Genomic DNA, 11,592 nt, shown 5'->3' with positions numbered 1-11,592 from the left:
ATGAGCTTGGAGGACAAGGAGGAGGTAGCAGCTAGGTAATCCTGCTTCCTAACCATGGCTTTGGGCCTTGGACTTCTTGCCTGTGCACCTTTCCAGGGTATCTGCAGTGGCCCTGTGGTGAGAGGACACATGCAGCCCTTCTACAGAGAAGCACCATGCTACATGGACAAGCTTTGTGGTGAAGCCTGTCTGCAGGCAAAGCAGTTGTGCTCACCTGGCCACCTCTTGCACCTCTGCACCCCAGCCTGCCCCATCTTCCCATTAAACTCCATCTCCAGCTGCTGCTCTGGGTAGGGACCTTGCTCTTGTGCACACGTGGCAAAGGGCTGGGTGACATCCCCCCCCCCCAGAGAAGGCTGTGGTTGTGAACTGAGGTGTTGGACTGTCAAGGTGGTCCAGAGCTGATGCTAGGCACTGGAGGGCCCAGGGCAAGGACTTGCAGCTCCATGAGCAGCTTCTGGGCAGCTACTGCATTTCCCGGAACAGAAGATGATGTGAGCTGATGCTTACTCGAAAGGGGAATAGAAACAGAAAGCAAAACCCTAAGGCTTACAGGAAGCCAGCAGTGACAGCATCACTGGCATACTTCCCACTCTAAAGCCATGCTCTTTGGCTGTCTCAAACATCCCCCACGCTGGACTCCCTTTCCACAAGCCTTGTTCCCGAGGCTTCAGCACCTGCATTGCCCCTGTGTTTGCTGGCATTTGGCCCTGCCCACCTCCAGCCTGCAGTGCCCTGTGCTTTTACACCTGCTGTTGGGGCAGGTTCACCTCCATTATCTGCCAAACCCCCAGAGCTGCTGCAGATAACAGCTGGCCCCGCACACATACCCTTGCCATGCCCTAATGACTCCCTGTCCTTCTGTCCATACCCTGCAGTGACCACGGGGGAAGTTTGAGGTAGAAAGGCTCTTGCAAGTGAAGGGTGAAGCCCAGGTACAGCCCTCCCCCAGGAGACACCGCTACAGAGCCCAGGGCAGGATGGCAGAAAGCAGCCCCAAGCAACCCCCACTACATCCCCAACCCATCCCTTTTGGCATTCCCGTGACCATCCCGCTGCACGGTTCCTCCCGCTGGTGCCGCCCAGCACATTCCGGACCGGGCTCATAAAAGGGGCGGAGGCTGCGGCGCGGTGAGATCTCCTTTCGCCCTGCAGCCTCATGAGCCGCCGCCTCCTCTCCGTCCTCGCCCTGCCCACCGGGGCGGGCCTGGCTGCTGCGGCGGCGGGGTCCGAGGTGGTAGCTGGGCGCCGGGGGGCAGCTGCTGGGGGGAGGCACTCGTGAGAGCCTCGGCCGCGGGGGAGCGTGCGTGGGGGCGCGAGTGGCGGTGCCGGGGTGCGGGGAAGGACGCGCGGGGGCCAGCCGCCGCGGGGAGACGGGTCTGGCAGCGGGGGGACCCCTGTGCCCGGGAGGACGCTGGCGGAGCTCCCGCGGGGCAGGAGGAGGCTCCAGCGCCGATCCTGTGCCCGGGAGGGTTACGCACTCCAACTCCTTCGCGGAGGGAGCTGTGTGTGGGAGCGGGCAGGCAGCGCTTCGAGCTGGGACCGGAGCTCGTAGGAGAGAGACTGCAGGACGCTGACTGCGCCCCCTCTTTGGCTGATCAAGAGCCCACCGTGAACCCGGGGGCTCTGCCCATCCTGGTGGGCTCGCAACTCGTTCCACACCATGATGCTGAGCCCAGCAAATGTGCCCGCAAACATGGGCAGCCTTGTCCTGGGGTCATCCAGCTCAGCTGGCAGGGCTAGAGCAGGGAGCCTGGCTGTCGGGGGCTCCTGTCTTTTTGCTTTTTTTTGCCTCTCCCCTTCTGCTCAGCTTACCCTAGTTTGTGACCTTCTTGACGTGGCTGAGGTGTTTTCGGCTTCCGAGATCGTTTGTCTTAATGACAAGTGCTGAGCCCTCGTGGCTCTAGGACACTGTGCTGTGCCGGTGACAGCAGCTTGACCGTGTTCTCTTTGTTTTCTTAGCTCCTCTGCCAGGCAGCCGAGACCCCCGGGGGGGGAAAGGCCAGCGCAAAGGAGGCAAAGCCAAAGAGCAGCAAGTGGTGGCCAAGCCGGGAACAGAAACACTCCTTACAGAATGGCAAGGTGGGTGCCAGCACCCCGTTGGCATTGGAGGTGTGTGGGTAGGGGTCTGAGCGCGTGAGGCAGGGGTAGGTGCTGCACACAGGTGGCCCCAGAGCCATGTCTGCTTATGTCTCTGCAGTGCAACCTGACTGGATGGTGGGAGAATGACCTCGGCTCCAAGATGCTTGTGTCTATGGTTGACAGCCAGGGCAACTTCTCTGGCGAGTACCACACTGCTGTGTCCAGTGCCCAGAAACCCATTGAGCCATCTCCCCTTGTTGGCTCCCAGCACTTGGACAAGGATGGGCAGTGCACGTTTGGCTTCACTGTCAACTGGAAGAAGTTTTCTGGTCAGTAGCTGCAGCAATGTCTCTGTGAGCACAGGGTGGTGGCATGGGGAGAGGAGCTCAGATGCAATCCAGAATCCACCCCAGTCCCTCTGATCATTTTCCTGTCCCCAATTTGTCCTTCACTGATCTTTCTCTGCTCTGAGGGGTGTCTGCAGACAGCAGGACACCTCCCAAAACACTTTTTTGAGCAGGATGGCATGGAGAGGTGCTTTGACAGCATCTCTGCTGCAGAACATTTCCCTGCAAACATCAGGACTTTCCCACGCTCCATGAGCATTCAACCTGCAGGTGCTTGTGAAGCCCCAAAAGCAGCTAAGGTCCTGCCAAGCTGCTAACAGCCTTCACTCCCCCAGACTCCACAGCCGTCTTTGTGGGCCAGTGCTTCACTGAGGACAATGGGGAGGAGGTCCTGCAGACATCCTGGCTGCTGCGTGAGAAGGTCGACACACAGTCCAGCGACTGGAAAGCCACCAGGTGAGCCAAGGGATGCACAATCCATTGGGATGCCTGCCCCAGATCTGCCTGGGCACCAATAGGCTTCTGTTTCTCCACAGAACGGGCCACAACATCTTCACTCGAGTGGGCTGACAGGAGGAGGGAGAGGAACCCCTTTGCTTCAGACAGGCTTGGGAGAACCCTCATCAGCATCACTGTGTGTACCATCATCAGGGTTGCTTTCTGCTCCGGGAAATGAAGTCTTCAAAACCAAATAAATTTTATTTTCCAAGGCAGCCATCTGCAGCCATCCCTGGAGGTCTTTAAGGCAAGATTGGATGTGGCACTCAGTGATATGGTCTCACTGATGTGGTGCTCTTAGGTCATAGGCTGGAGTCGATGATCTCAGGAGTCTATTGCAATCTCAGCAATTTTGTGATTCTGTGAGACGTCCTGGGGGTGCTGGACTCAAGCACTGTGGTGGGAGCAGGATGAAGCTCTCACCGTGTGACTCCAGGAAAAGACCAGCCTGGCAAAGCTGCTTTCCCACCCAGGCTGATTGGTGCCTCACCAGAGTGACCTCTGGAGCCAAGCACAGGTCTGCATGGGCTGATGAGGTTACCTCATCAATGTCTGTAAAAATGTAGATGAGTGCCAGGAGGATGGAGCCAGGCTCGTCTTAGTGAAGCCTGATGACAGCAGAAGGGGCAATAGGTAGAAGCTGAGGCATAATGAAGCTACATTTAAACATGAGGAGGAATTTTTTCACTGTGAAGGTGACAGAACACTGGAACAGTCTGCCCAGGGGAGTTACGGTGTCTCTCTGTCTGCCCACCTGGAGGTGTTCCTCTGTGATCTGGTACAACTGGTCCTAGTCTGGCAGGGGCGTTGGACTGGATGATCTCTCAAGGTTCCTTCCAGCCCCTGACATTCCATAGTTCTATGATTCTAGGATTCTCTTCCCAGCTAGGTGTGGGGTGAGCACGGTGGGAGGGTAATCTGGGGGCCTTTCTGCATCTCCAGCAGCAGTCTGGGAGCTCCCCCTGAGCTGCGAGGCAGCCCTGGGGCAGGCATGTGCAGGGTGTTGGCTGTGTCCGTGCTCTGGTCCGCAGCAAGGGCAGCACAGCGCTGGCAGCTGCAGCACATCCAGCTCCAGATGTGTGAGGCTTCCTGTGAAGGCAGCAAAGCCAGCCCCAAAGCCCTGCCTGCCACACCTTGTCCCTCACGGGAGCAGGCAAGGCCACTGCTGCTTGACTCACCTCTCCCAGGCAGAAGGAATGACTTCCAGCAAACTCATTTCCAGGTCTGAATCCGAACGTGGGGCAGTGCAGTCCCAAAATACCCTGGCACGGTGATGCACACCCCCTGCTGGCACCCTGCCCGGGATTGGAGCAGCCTAAAGGCAGCAGGGGCTGGCAGGGCTGCCACCTCCCGCTGCTCGCCTGGCATTCCTGCCACGCATGCCGTGGCAGAGCTTTGCTGACAGCATCCATGGCCTCAGCGAGTTTTGCCCCTGCCCTGTGTTTCAGGCCCCCTGCGCAGCCTTGCCTGTGCCTTGCTTTGCACACTTGGCCCTGGCTCTGCCTCCCGCTTCTGGGCCGATGCTGCTGTTTCCTCCCTGGGGTTTTCTGCTGCCTTCCAGGCTGCTGAGGAGCCTTACTCCCGCCCCTGCCGCAGGATGTGCGCAGCCCTTTGCCTGCTGCACAGGAGGCTGAGCATTAAGGACGAGGGGGGCGGAGGGCCCAGAGGACACGGCTTAGGTCGTGAGGTGTGGCCAGGTGAGCAGTGTGGCGTCCGCTCAGCCTGCAGCCTGACTGCCAGCAGGCTCCTGCCTCTCTCGCTGCCTGCCTGACAGCGCTTCCCCGGGGAAGGGCTCCCCGAGCCTGTGCAGCATCTCCGGCGTGCTCCAGCGAGGCACCGGTGCTGAGCAGAGCCTGAGCAGAGTGCAAACCCTGCAGGCAGGCAGGCAGGCAGCCCCGGTGCCCCTGAGCAGTGCAGAGGGCGTGGGGTGTCAGGCAGCTCCGGGAGCCCAGTCGCTAGAGGAGGGCAGGCAGCAAAGCTGTGATGTATGCAGCTTGTAGGGGTTGGGGTGGCAGGTGCCAGGTCCCGATGAGTCCGGGGTGCCTGCAGGCAATGGCACAACCAAGGGGAGGTCCCCTTCAGCCTCCCTGCAGACTGCAGGAGGCAACCCAAGCGTTCCTGTTGCCTGGCAAGCCTCAGTCATAGTCATCCCTTGAATGCCTCCAGGGGCTCAGGTTGCTGGTGGAAGCAGGAGGCTTCTTGCAGCCAAGCTGCTTCCCTGTCTGTGATTCCTGAGCTGCTCCCACTGTGCTTTGGTTAAAAACGGAAGGGATGTGCTAGGGTGAGGCAATGCTCTTGCAGGGGATCAAATGCCTCAACTGCTTGTTGTCCAAATGGAGAAGTTGTCTCCCTTGCAGCAGCTCTCCAGCATTTGCCTGGTCCTCACCACATGCAGAAGTTTGTCCTACGTGGCTGTTTCTGCAGGGACCGTTGAAAATGTCTCAACTCTGAGCACCTCAGTGCCCAACAACTGTCCAGGACAGTGGACTGTTAGGCATGTGGGTGCTGTAGTTGTCACTCCATTGTGTGACACTGCAACTGCAGTCTGGCTCTGCCCCAGGACACCTGCCCGTGAGTGGCAGTAAAAGATACTACCCCCTGGGGAGCTGAAACTCCCTGGCTGCTGACAATCGGAGCCCAGGCAGCAGGTCATGGTCTGGTAGCAAGGTACCCCTCCCTGCTGCTGCCAGGGGTGGGCAGCAGATCTGGTGTTTGAAGGGATCAATTTTAATGCTTAATAAATTTGTCCATCAGTCTCCTCCCTGTGTGGCTGGTATAGAGGCCTGGATATGTAAGGAGGGGTAAGTCCTAATTACACCTTGGCTGTTGGGGTGTTGCTTAATGGGAGCAAGCAGTGTCCCACTCCCACAGAGATGCAGTGGCAGGCAAAACCTGGCCTTGTCTCTCTCCCCTTCTGCCTTCAAGAGATCACCCAGCTTTTAGCTTGTTTCATTTTTGGTCTGACATCTGTAAAGACGTAGATACCCTGATCAATGAGCTGATCCCTGCACCAGCAAGAGATGCCCCTGGGGCAGAGTTTGGTAATCAAAGAGAAATGAGCTGTCAGCAACTGTGTAGTTAGTGCGATGCTAAAACAGACCTGCAGCTCAGAATGAGCTGTATGTTGCCATCAGCAGCAGTGCCAGCTTGGATGCCCTGTGCTGCCCATTGCCATGCCCAATACAGTGAGGAAGGGATGGTGAGGGTGGAGATGATGTTGCAAGTGGCTAATGGGTGCCCCTTCTGTCCCCTGCAAACTTCCCAGACCAACCATGCTTGGTATTGCAAAACTTGGCCATGATCCAGGAGGCATCTGCCTGCCCAAAAAACAGACCAAGCAAAGCAAGGCTGCATCTGAAAGCATCTCTGGTGGTGCAGTTAATTTCGAGGGCAGAGGCAAGCAAAGCCTGGGGCAGAAGTTTTCCTGCAGGCAGCAAACTCTCTGGCCAGGGAGCTCCTGGGGACAAGGCTGGCAGAGGGCTGTGGGGCCCCTGCATAGAGGAGAGGGGAACCCTGAGATGCCAGCAGCAGAAAAGACAAAGCTCCCAGCCTGGGTAGTGATGAATTTCTGTGCTGGGCAGAAACTGAGCCTCAAAGGTGAGGGCAAACAGAGCAAAATCTGGGAAGTACCTCTGAGACGGTTGCAAAGGGTTGCCTTGTGCCCATATTAGGAAAGGAACGTTGTGGGGTGCTGAGGGCTCCACCAGCTCTTGCTGCGATGGCTGGGGCAATGAAAACACACATCTGTTAGGAGGCCACTGGGAAAATCACCGAGGAATGGCTGAGAACATCTGTGGTGAACCAGGTGACTTCAGCCTGCAACAGCTGCAGCATGAGGGGAGTGACACAGACACAGGCACTTAAAGGTAGTCAGGGATCCCTGTGCAAATGGAGTTTCTGCCAACCTTCAAAGTGATGTGCAAGAAATGTGGCACTGTTTGTGTTCCATAAACAAACGTAACAAAGGAAACAAATAATTTCCTTCTGACAAAGGCCTGCTTGTGAGAACACCAGGAAACCTCAGGAGCCCCAGGCAAGGGCAGACCGAGCAGCTTCTTGCCTGATCTGCAGCTGCTTTGGTGCTGGGAGGGGATAAAGCAGAGCCCCAGAAGGAGTCCAGAGCTGGGTGGGTTTGCACAAGAATGCTGGCTGAGGAGGAGCAGGGAGAGGCTGTGAGGTGCAGCCAGACCTGCAGTGCACAGGGGCTAAGGCTCCTTGGCAGCACCCTTGGCACCCTGGGCATGGCAGTGGAGTGATGGAAAGGACAACAGACCCCGGAGGGGTCTTCCCTGCTGAGCATCTGCCCTGGCAGTCCCCAGGCTGCAGGAGCCAAGACCCTCCCCAGCCTGGTGCATCTGGGAAGTGCACATTTGGAAACACCCAGATTGCACAATGCCCTGGCCAGAGCTGCCACCTGCACCCCAGCAGCAATAAATAGCCCAGGCAGCAGGCACATCGACAGAGATCTGTGAGCTGTCTGCCACTGCAGAGATGGTGCAAGGGACTCCCTTCCTCCTGCTGCTCTGCCTGGCTCTGGTGGCTTCTGGCTTCCCTTTCCCAAAGGTAATGGCAGGGCTGGCATGCATGGGGCAGGGTGGGCAGGACGGTTGTCTCTCCCTGCAGTGTGCTCCTGCCACCCTGCCAGCACCCAGGCTGTGCTGTGGCAGCAACACTGAGTCCTTTCTGTTTCAGTGTGTGCTGACTGGGACATGGATCAACGACCTGCACTCCACCATGGTCATTGGGGCTGTGGACAACGGTGGCAACTTCAATGGTGTCTACCACACAGCTGTGACAGCCACCTCGAACAAGATCCTGAAATCACCGCTGAAGGGCTCCCAGCACTCTGCAAACACAAAGAGCCAACCCACCTTTGGCTTCACTGTCAACTGGAACTTTTCAGGTGCTTCTCCTCTCCCAGCCTCCCTGTGCTGTCCCCAGAGAGACCCTGTCCTCCCTGCAGTGTCCCTTCACCTGCCTTGTGCTTCTTATGATGCCCTTGAAGTTCTCTTTCCCTTCCCTGCAATGCCTGTGATTCTTCCCTGCTTTTGCCTGTGGTGTCCCCAGTGCTTCCCTCCCTTGACCTTGGAGCTCTCTGGCTGCTGTCACCTCCCAGTGCCAGAGCACAGGGGGCATGCTCAGGGCTGGAGCCTGATGCTGCCTGCCCACCCACCCCTCCACAGCAGCCCAAGCCCTCTGACTCCTCCAGCCTGCTTCCTCCAGCACTGCTGTGCCCTGAGGGAAGGGTCAGCCTGCGTCTACCACCCCCTGCACTGGCACAAGCTGTAGGGGCACAGCTTGGCACTAAGCTGCCCTTCTGGATGTGCTCCCCTCCACCTTCTGCCCTGTCCCTGCAGACTCTGTCACTGTCTTCACCGGACAATGCTTTGTGGATAAGAATGGAAAGGAGGTTTTGAAGACCATGTGGCTGCTGAGGTCACATGCGGACACCATCGGTGACGACTGGAAAGCAACTCTGTGAGCCCTCTCCCTCCCTCTGCCCTGCACAGCTGCCCTCTGCATCCCCAGAGGGGTTGAGGCTTCCCAGCGCAGAGGGTCAGCAGCTGGCAGAGCTGCTGCCTGCTGAGGATGGCCAAGGCTGGGGCACTCATGGGCAGCCTTCCTGGGGGTGCCACCGTGGTGCCAGAGCTGTGGGTGGGTGACAAGGCTGTGTCCCAGCAGGGTGTGTTTTCCCACACCTCTCTGAGCTCCCTCTGTCATTGCAGGGTTGGCACCAACGTCTTCAGGAGAACGCAACATGAGAAGGAGTGAGAGTGGCTGTGCTGAGGTTCCTGGCCTGCAGTAGAAGCAAGGATTCTGCCCCCACCTCCTGCCCCACTACCTGCCTCTGCCAATAAAGCTTTTGTGACACACTCCTGGCTCCTGCTGTGCCATGGCTCATGATGTGCACATCTTTGTTTGCTCATTCCTGCCACCCCACCCCATGGCCTCTTGAGGCTCAGCCTGTGTTCCCTGCTCTGACCCTTCTCCATGGCCCAGGCTCCTCCACCACTGTGCCCACTGCCCCATCCTGTCGGCTTGGAACTGCCTTGCCTGGGGATGCAGAGCTCTGCTCCCTGAGGCACAGGGGGTGCTGTCGTGCCTCAGCTCCTAGCAGGATGTTCCTCGGCAGGATGCCCAGCATGGGCTGTCACTGCCCAGCTCTTGAAGAAGCTGAGAGGGAACAGGACTGCCCCTCCCACTACTGGTGCCTTGAGCAGCCTCAGCTGCTGCATCCTGCTGCCTCTGTCCCTGCTCAGCACCCATGCCACCATTGCCAGAAAGGTAAGGGCAGCCTGGGGATAGTGATTGGCCGAGGCTCTGCCCACTCCTGCTGTAGCATGCCGTGCCATGCCGTGCCATGCCATGCTGCCACTCTCCTGAGATCCTGCACACAATGTCTGTGCCATGTGTGCCCTGCCATCCTGCCCACAGGGTGCTGAGTGGTCACACAAGGGGCTGCATGCCCAGCCTGTCCCATGCTGTGCTTGTCAACCCTTGCCTGCTGTGCAACCTCTTTTGACCTCTCCGGGAGAGGTTCCTTTGGCATTTATCCATTACAGGTTTAACACTTCTAGCAAGTGCCATAACCACTTACTGCATCTCTTCTGGCTGTCTTCAGGAAAGCTCCAGCTGCCATGTGTGCAGTTTTTTGGTCCGTTCCATTAGTCCTTTATGTTGCTCAGCTGGAGTTGTGCACACATCAGTCCTTTTTCCTTCTGACAACTCCAAGGCTCCAGGCCGAGCAACCATTTCAGTTTCTGAGTGACTGTGTTTGCTGCTAATTCTCCCACCCCAGCTTCATCCTCCAGGTGAGTACCCAACCATTTGCTTTCCCTTGCAATAACAAGGGCCCCTCAATTCAAGAGAGATTTTGAGGTGCTGTAACATGTCCAGAGAAGTGCGACAAAGCTGGTGAGGGGCCTGGAACACAAACTCTATGAGGAGAGGCAGAGGGAGCTGGGGGTGTTCAGCCTGGAGAAGAGGAGGCTCAGGGGTGACCTCATTGCTGTCTACAACTACCTGAAGGGAGGCTGTAGCCAGGTGGGGTTGGTCTCTTCTCACAGGCAACCAGCAACAGAACATGGGGACACAGTCTCAAGTTGTGCTGGGGGAAGTACAGGCTGGATGTTAGAAGGAAGTTGTTGCCAGAGAGAGTGATTGGCATTGGAATGGGCTGCCCAGGGAGGTGGTGGAGGCACCGTCCCTGGAGGTTTTCAAGAGGAGACTGGATGAGGCACTTAGTGCCATGGTCTAGTTGACTGGATAGGGCTGGGGGATAGGTTGGAGTGGATGATCTTAGAGGTCTCTTCCAACCTGGTTGATTCTATGATTCTAAGGCTGTTTCTGCCAACTCATCATAGAAAGGTTTAGCCATTAGTCCAAATTTTGGTATCCACAGGAAATCCCATCTCAACGTGAGAAAAAACATTCGTACTCTGAGGGTGAGAGATCACCTGCAACAGGCTGCCCTGAGGTAGTGGAGTCTCCTTCTCTAGACATCCAAACCCACCTGGAAGTGTTCCTCTGTGTGTGTGACCTGCCCTAAGCTGTCCTGCTTTGCAGTGGAGCTGGACTCAGAGACCCTGGAGCTCCCTTTCCATGCCTAGCATTCTGTGCTAGGGGTGAGGGGGGAGATACTGCTTCTCTTCTGCCAACTCGCAGCCTCCTCGGTGCATGTGTCCCTCCGTGCCTTCCACTGCATCCCATGGCTTCTTGAGGCTCTCTGTGTGTCCCTTGCCATGGCCCACTCTGTGGTGCAAGTTCCTCTGTAAATGCCTCCTTTGCCCTCTCTCGATGCCCTGTGACCCTGCCTTGCCTGGGGGTGCAGGGTTCTGCTCACTGTGGCACAGTGGATGGTGGCCTGTTTCATCTGCCCAGCATGGGCAGGTGTTGCCCAGCTCTAGAAGCGGTCAAGCAGGAGCAGGGCAGCCTCTCCCACCACTGCTGCCATGCTGAGCTTCAGCTACTGCTTTCTGCTCTCTCTGTCCCTGCTTGGCCCCCATCCCACCATTGCCAGGAAGGTCAGTGCAGCCTGGGCACAGCACGGGGCCAAGGGGCTGCCCACTTTGGCTGTGGCATGCTGCACTGCTGCGGGGTCCAGGATAATCCCACAAGGGTCTGCACACTCTGACTGGGCCATTCTGTTCTGTGCCATGCTGTGCCATTCCACCAAATCGTTTGCTTCCAAGGAGCTGCCCACTCCTGCAGTGCTCTGCCATGACATGAGGTAGTCTGCATGGGCTGCAGAGTGATCTCCTGAAGTGCAGCACCTCCCAGCTGTGCTGAGCTGTGCTATGCCATGCCAAGCTGAGGCAAGCCTTGCCAGCTGCAGCATGTGTGACCAAGGTGACTGACAGCTCTGGCTGTATACACAGGGTAGTATAGGTCAGCTACCCTTACTACAGAGGTAGTAAGAAGCATTTGACCTTCACTCCCACGGCTTCAGGATGCCTCCCACGGGGGAGGAAAGACAGTGGGACACCTGGCTAAGGGGAAAAGGAAGGTGTGATCTATGTAAAAGACTGGGCTGCACTCACCTAGATGATGCTAGTGTGTGGGGGAGTGATCTTTGCTCCAGACTACACAAGCAGAGCAATAAAGGTCTCCAGTGGGATCCACACTGAACTGCATGGAGTCCGTCTCATCCCCTGCTGGCAGGTGG

General features: G+C 57.4%; 2 protein-coding genes across 2 annotated transcripts; both read left to right on the top strand.

The window, feature by feature from the left end:
- On the top strand, positions 1-3,142 carry LOC135173658 (uncharacterized). Its single transcript, XM_064140728.1, has 6 exons — positions 1-24; positions 1,087-1,638; positions 1,963-2,082; positions 2,201-2,411; positions 2,765-2,885; positions 2,966-3,142. Exons 1-6 carry the CDS (start codon positions 1-3, stop codon positions 2,997-2,999), a joined length of 1,062 nt encoding a protein of 353 aa, XP_063996798.1. The 3' UTR covers positions 3,000-3,142.
- Positions 3,143-7,374: 4,232 nt separating this feature from the next.
- On the top strand, positions 7,375-8,699 carry LOC135173657 (avidin-like). The gene is made up of 4 exons (XM_064140727.1): positions 7,375-7,490; positions 7,620-7,830; positions 8,285-8,405; positions 8,654-8,699. Exons 1-4 carry the CDS (start codon positions 7,419-7,421, stop codon positions 8,697-8,699), a joined length of 450 nt encoding a protein of 149 aa, XP_063996797.1. The 5' UTR covers positions 7,375-7,418.
- Positions 8,700-11,592: the final 2,893 nt, after the last annotated feature.

The sequence above is a fragment of the Pogoniulus pusillus genome, chromosome Z (assembly GCF_015220805.1).
Source record: "Pogoniulus pusillus isolate bPogPus1 chromosome Z, bPogPus1.pri, whole genome shotgun sequence".
Lineage (NCBI taxonomy): Eukaryota > Metazoa > Chordata > Aves > Piciformes > Lybiidae > Pogoniulus > Pogoniulus pusillus.
This window is presented reverse-complemented; position numbering and strand designations above follow the sequence as displayed.

Coding starts and splice junctions, on each gene's coding strand:
- LOC135173657 (XM_064140727.1), top strand. CDS start 7,419: ATGGTGCAAGGGACTCCCTTCCTCCTGCTGCTCTGCCTGGCTCTGGTG. Junction 7,831..8,284: donor TGTCAACTGGAACTTTTCAG/GTGCTTCTCCTC, acceptor CTGTCCCTGCAG/ACTCTGTCACTGTCTTCACC. Junction 8,406..8,653: donor GACGACTGGAAAGCAACTCT/GTGAGCCCTCTC, acceptor CTGTCATTGCAG/GGTTGGCACCAACGTCTTCA.
- LOC135173658 (XM_064140728.1), top strand. CDS start 1: ATGAGCTTGGAGGACAAGGAGGAG. Junction 1,639..1,962: donor CGGGGGCTCTGCCCATCCTG/GTGGGCTCGCAA, acceptor TTGTTTTCTTAG/CTCCTCTGCCAGGCAGCCGA. Junction 2,886..2,965: donor AGCGACTGGAAAGCCACCAG/GTGAGCCAAGGG, acceptor GTTTCTCCACAG/AACGGGCCACAACATCTTCA.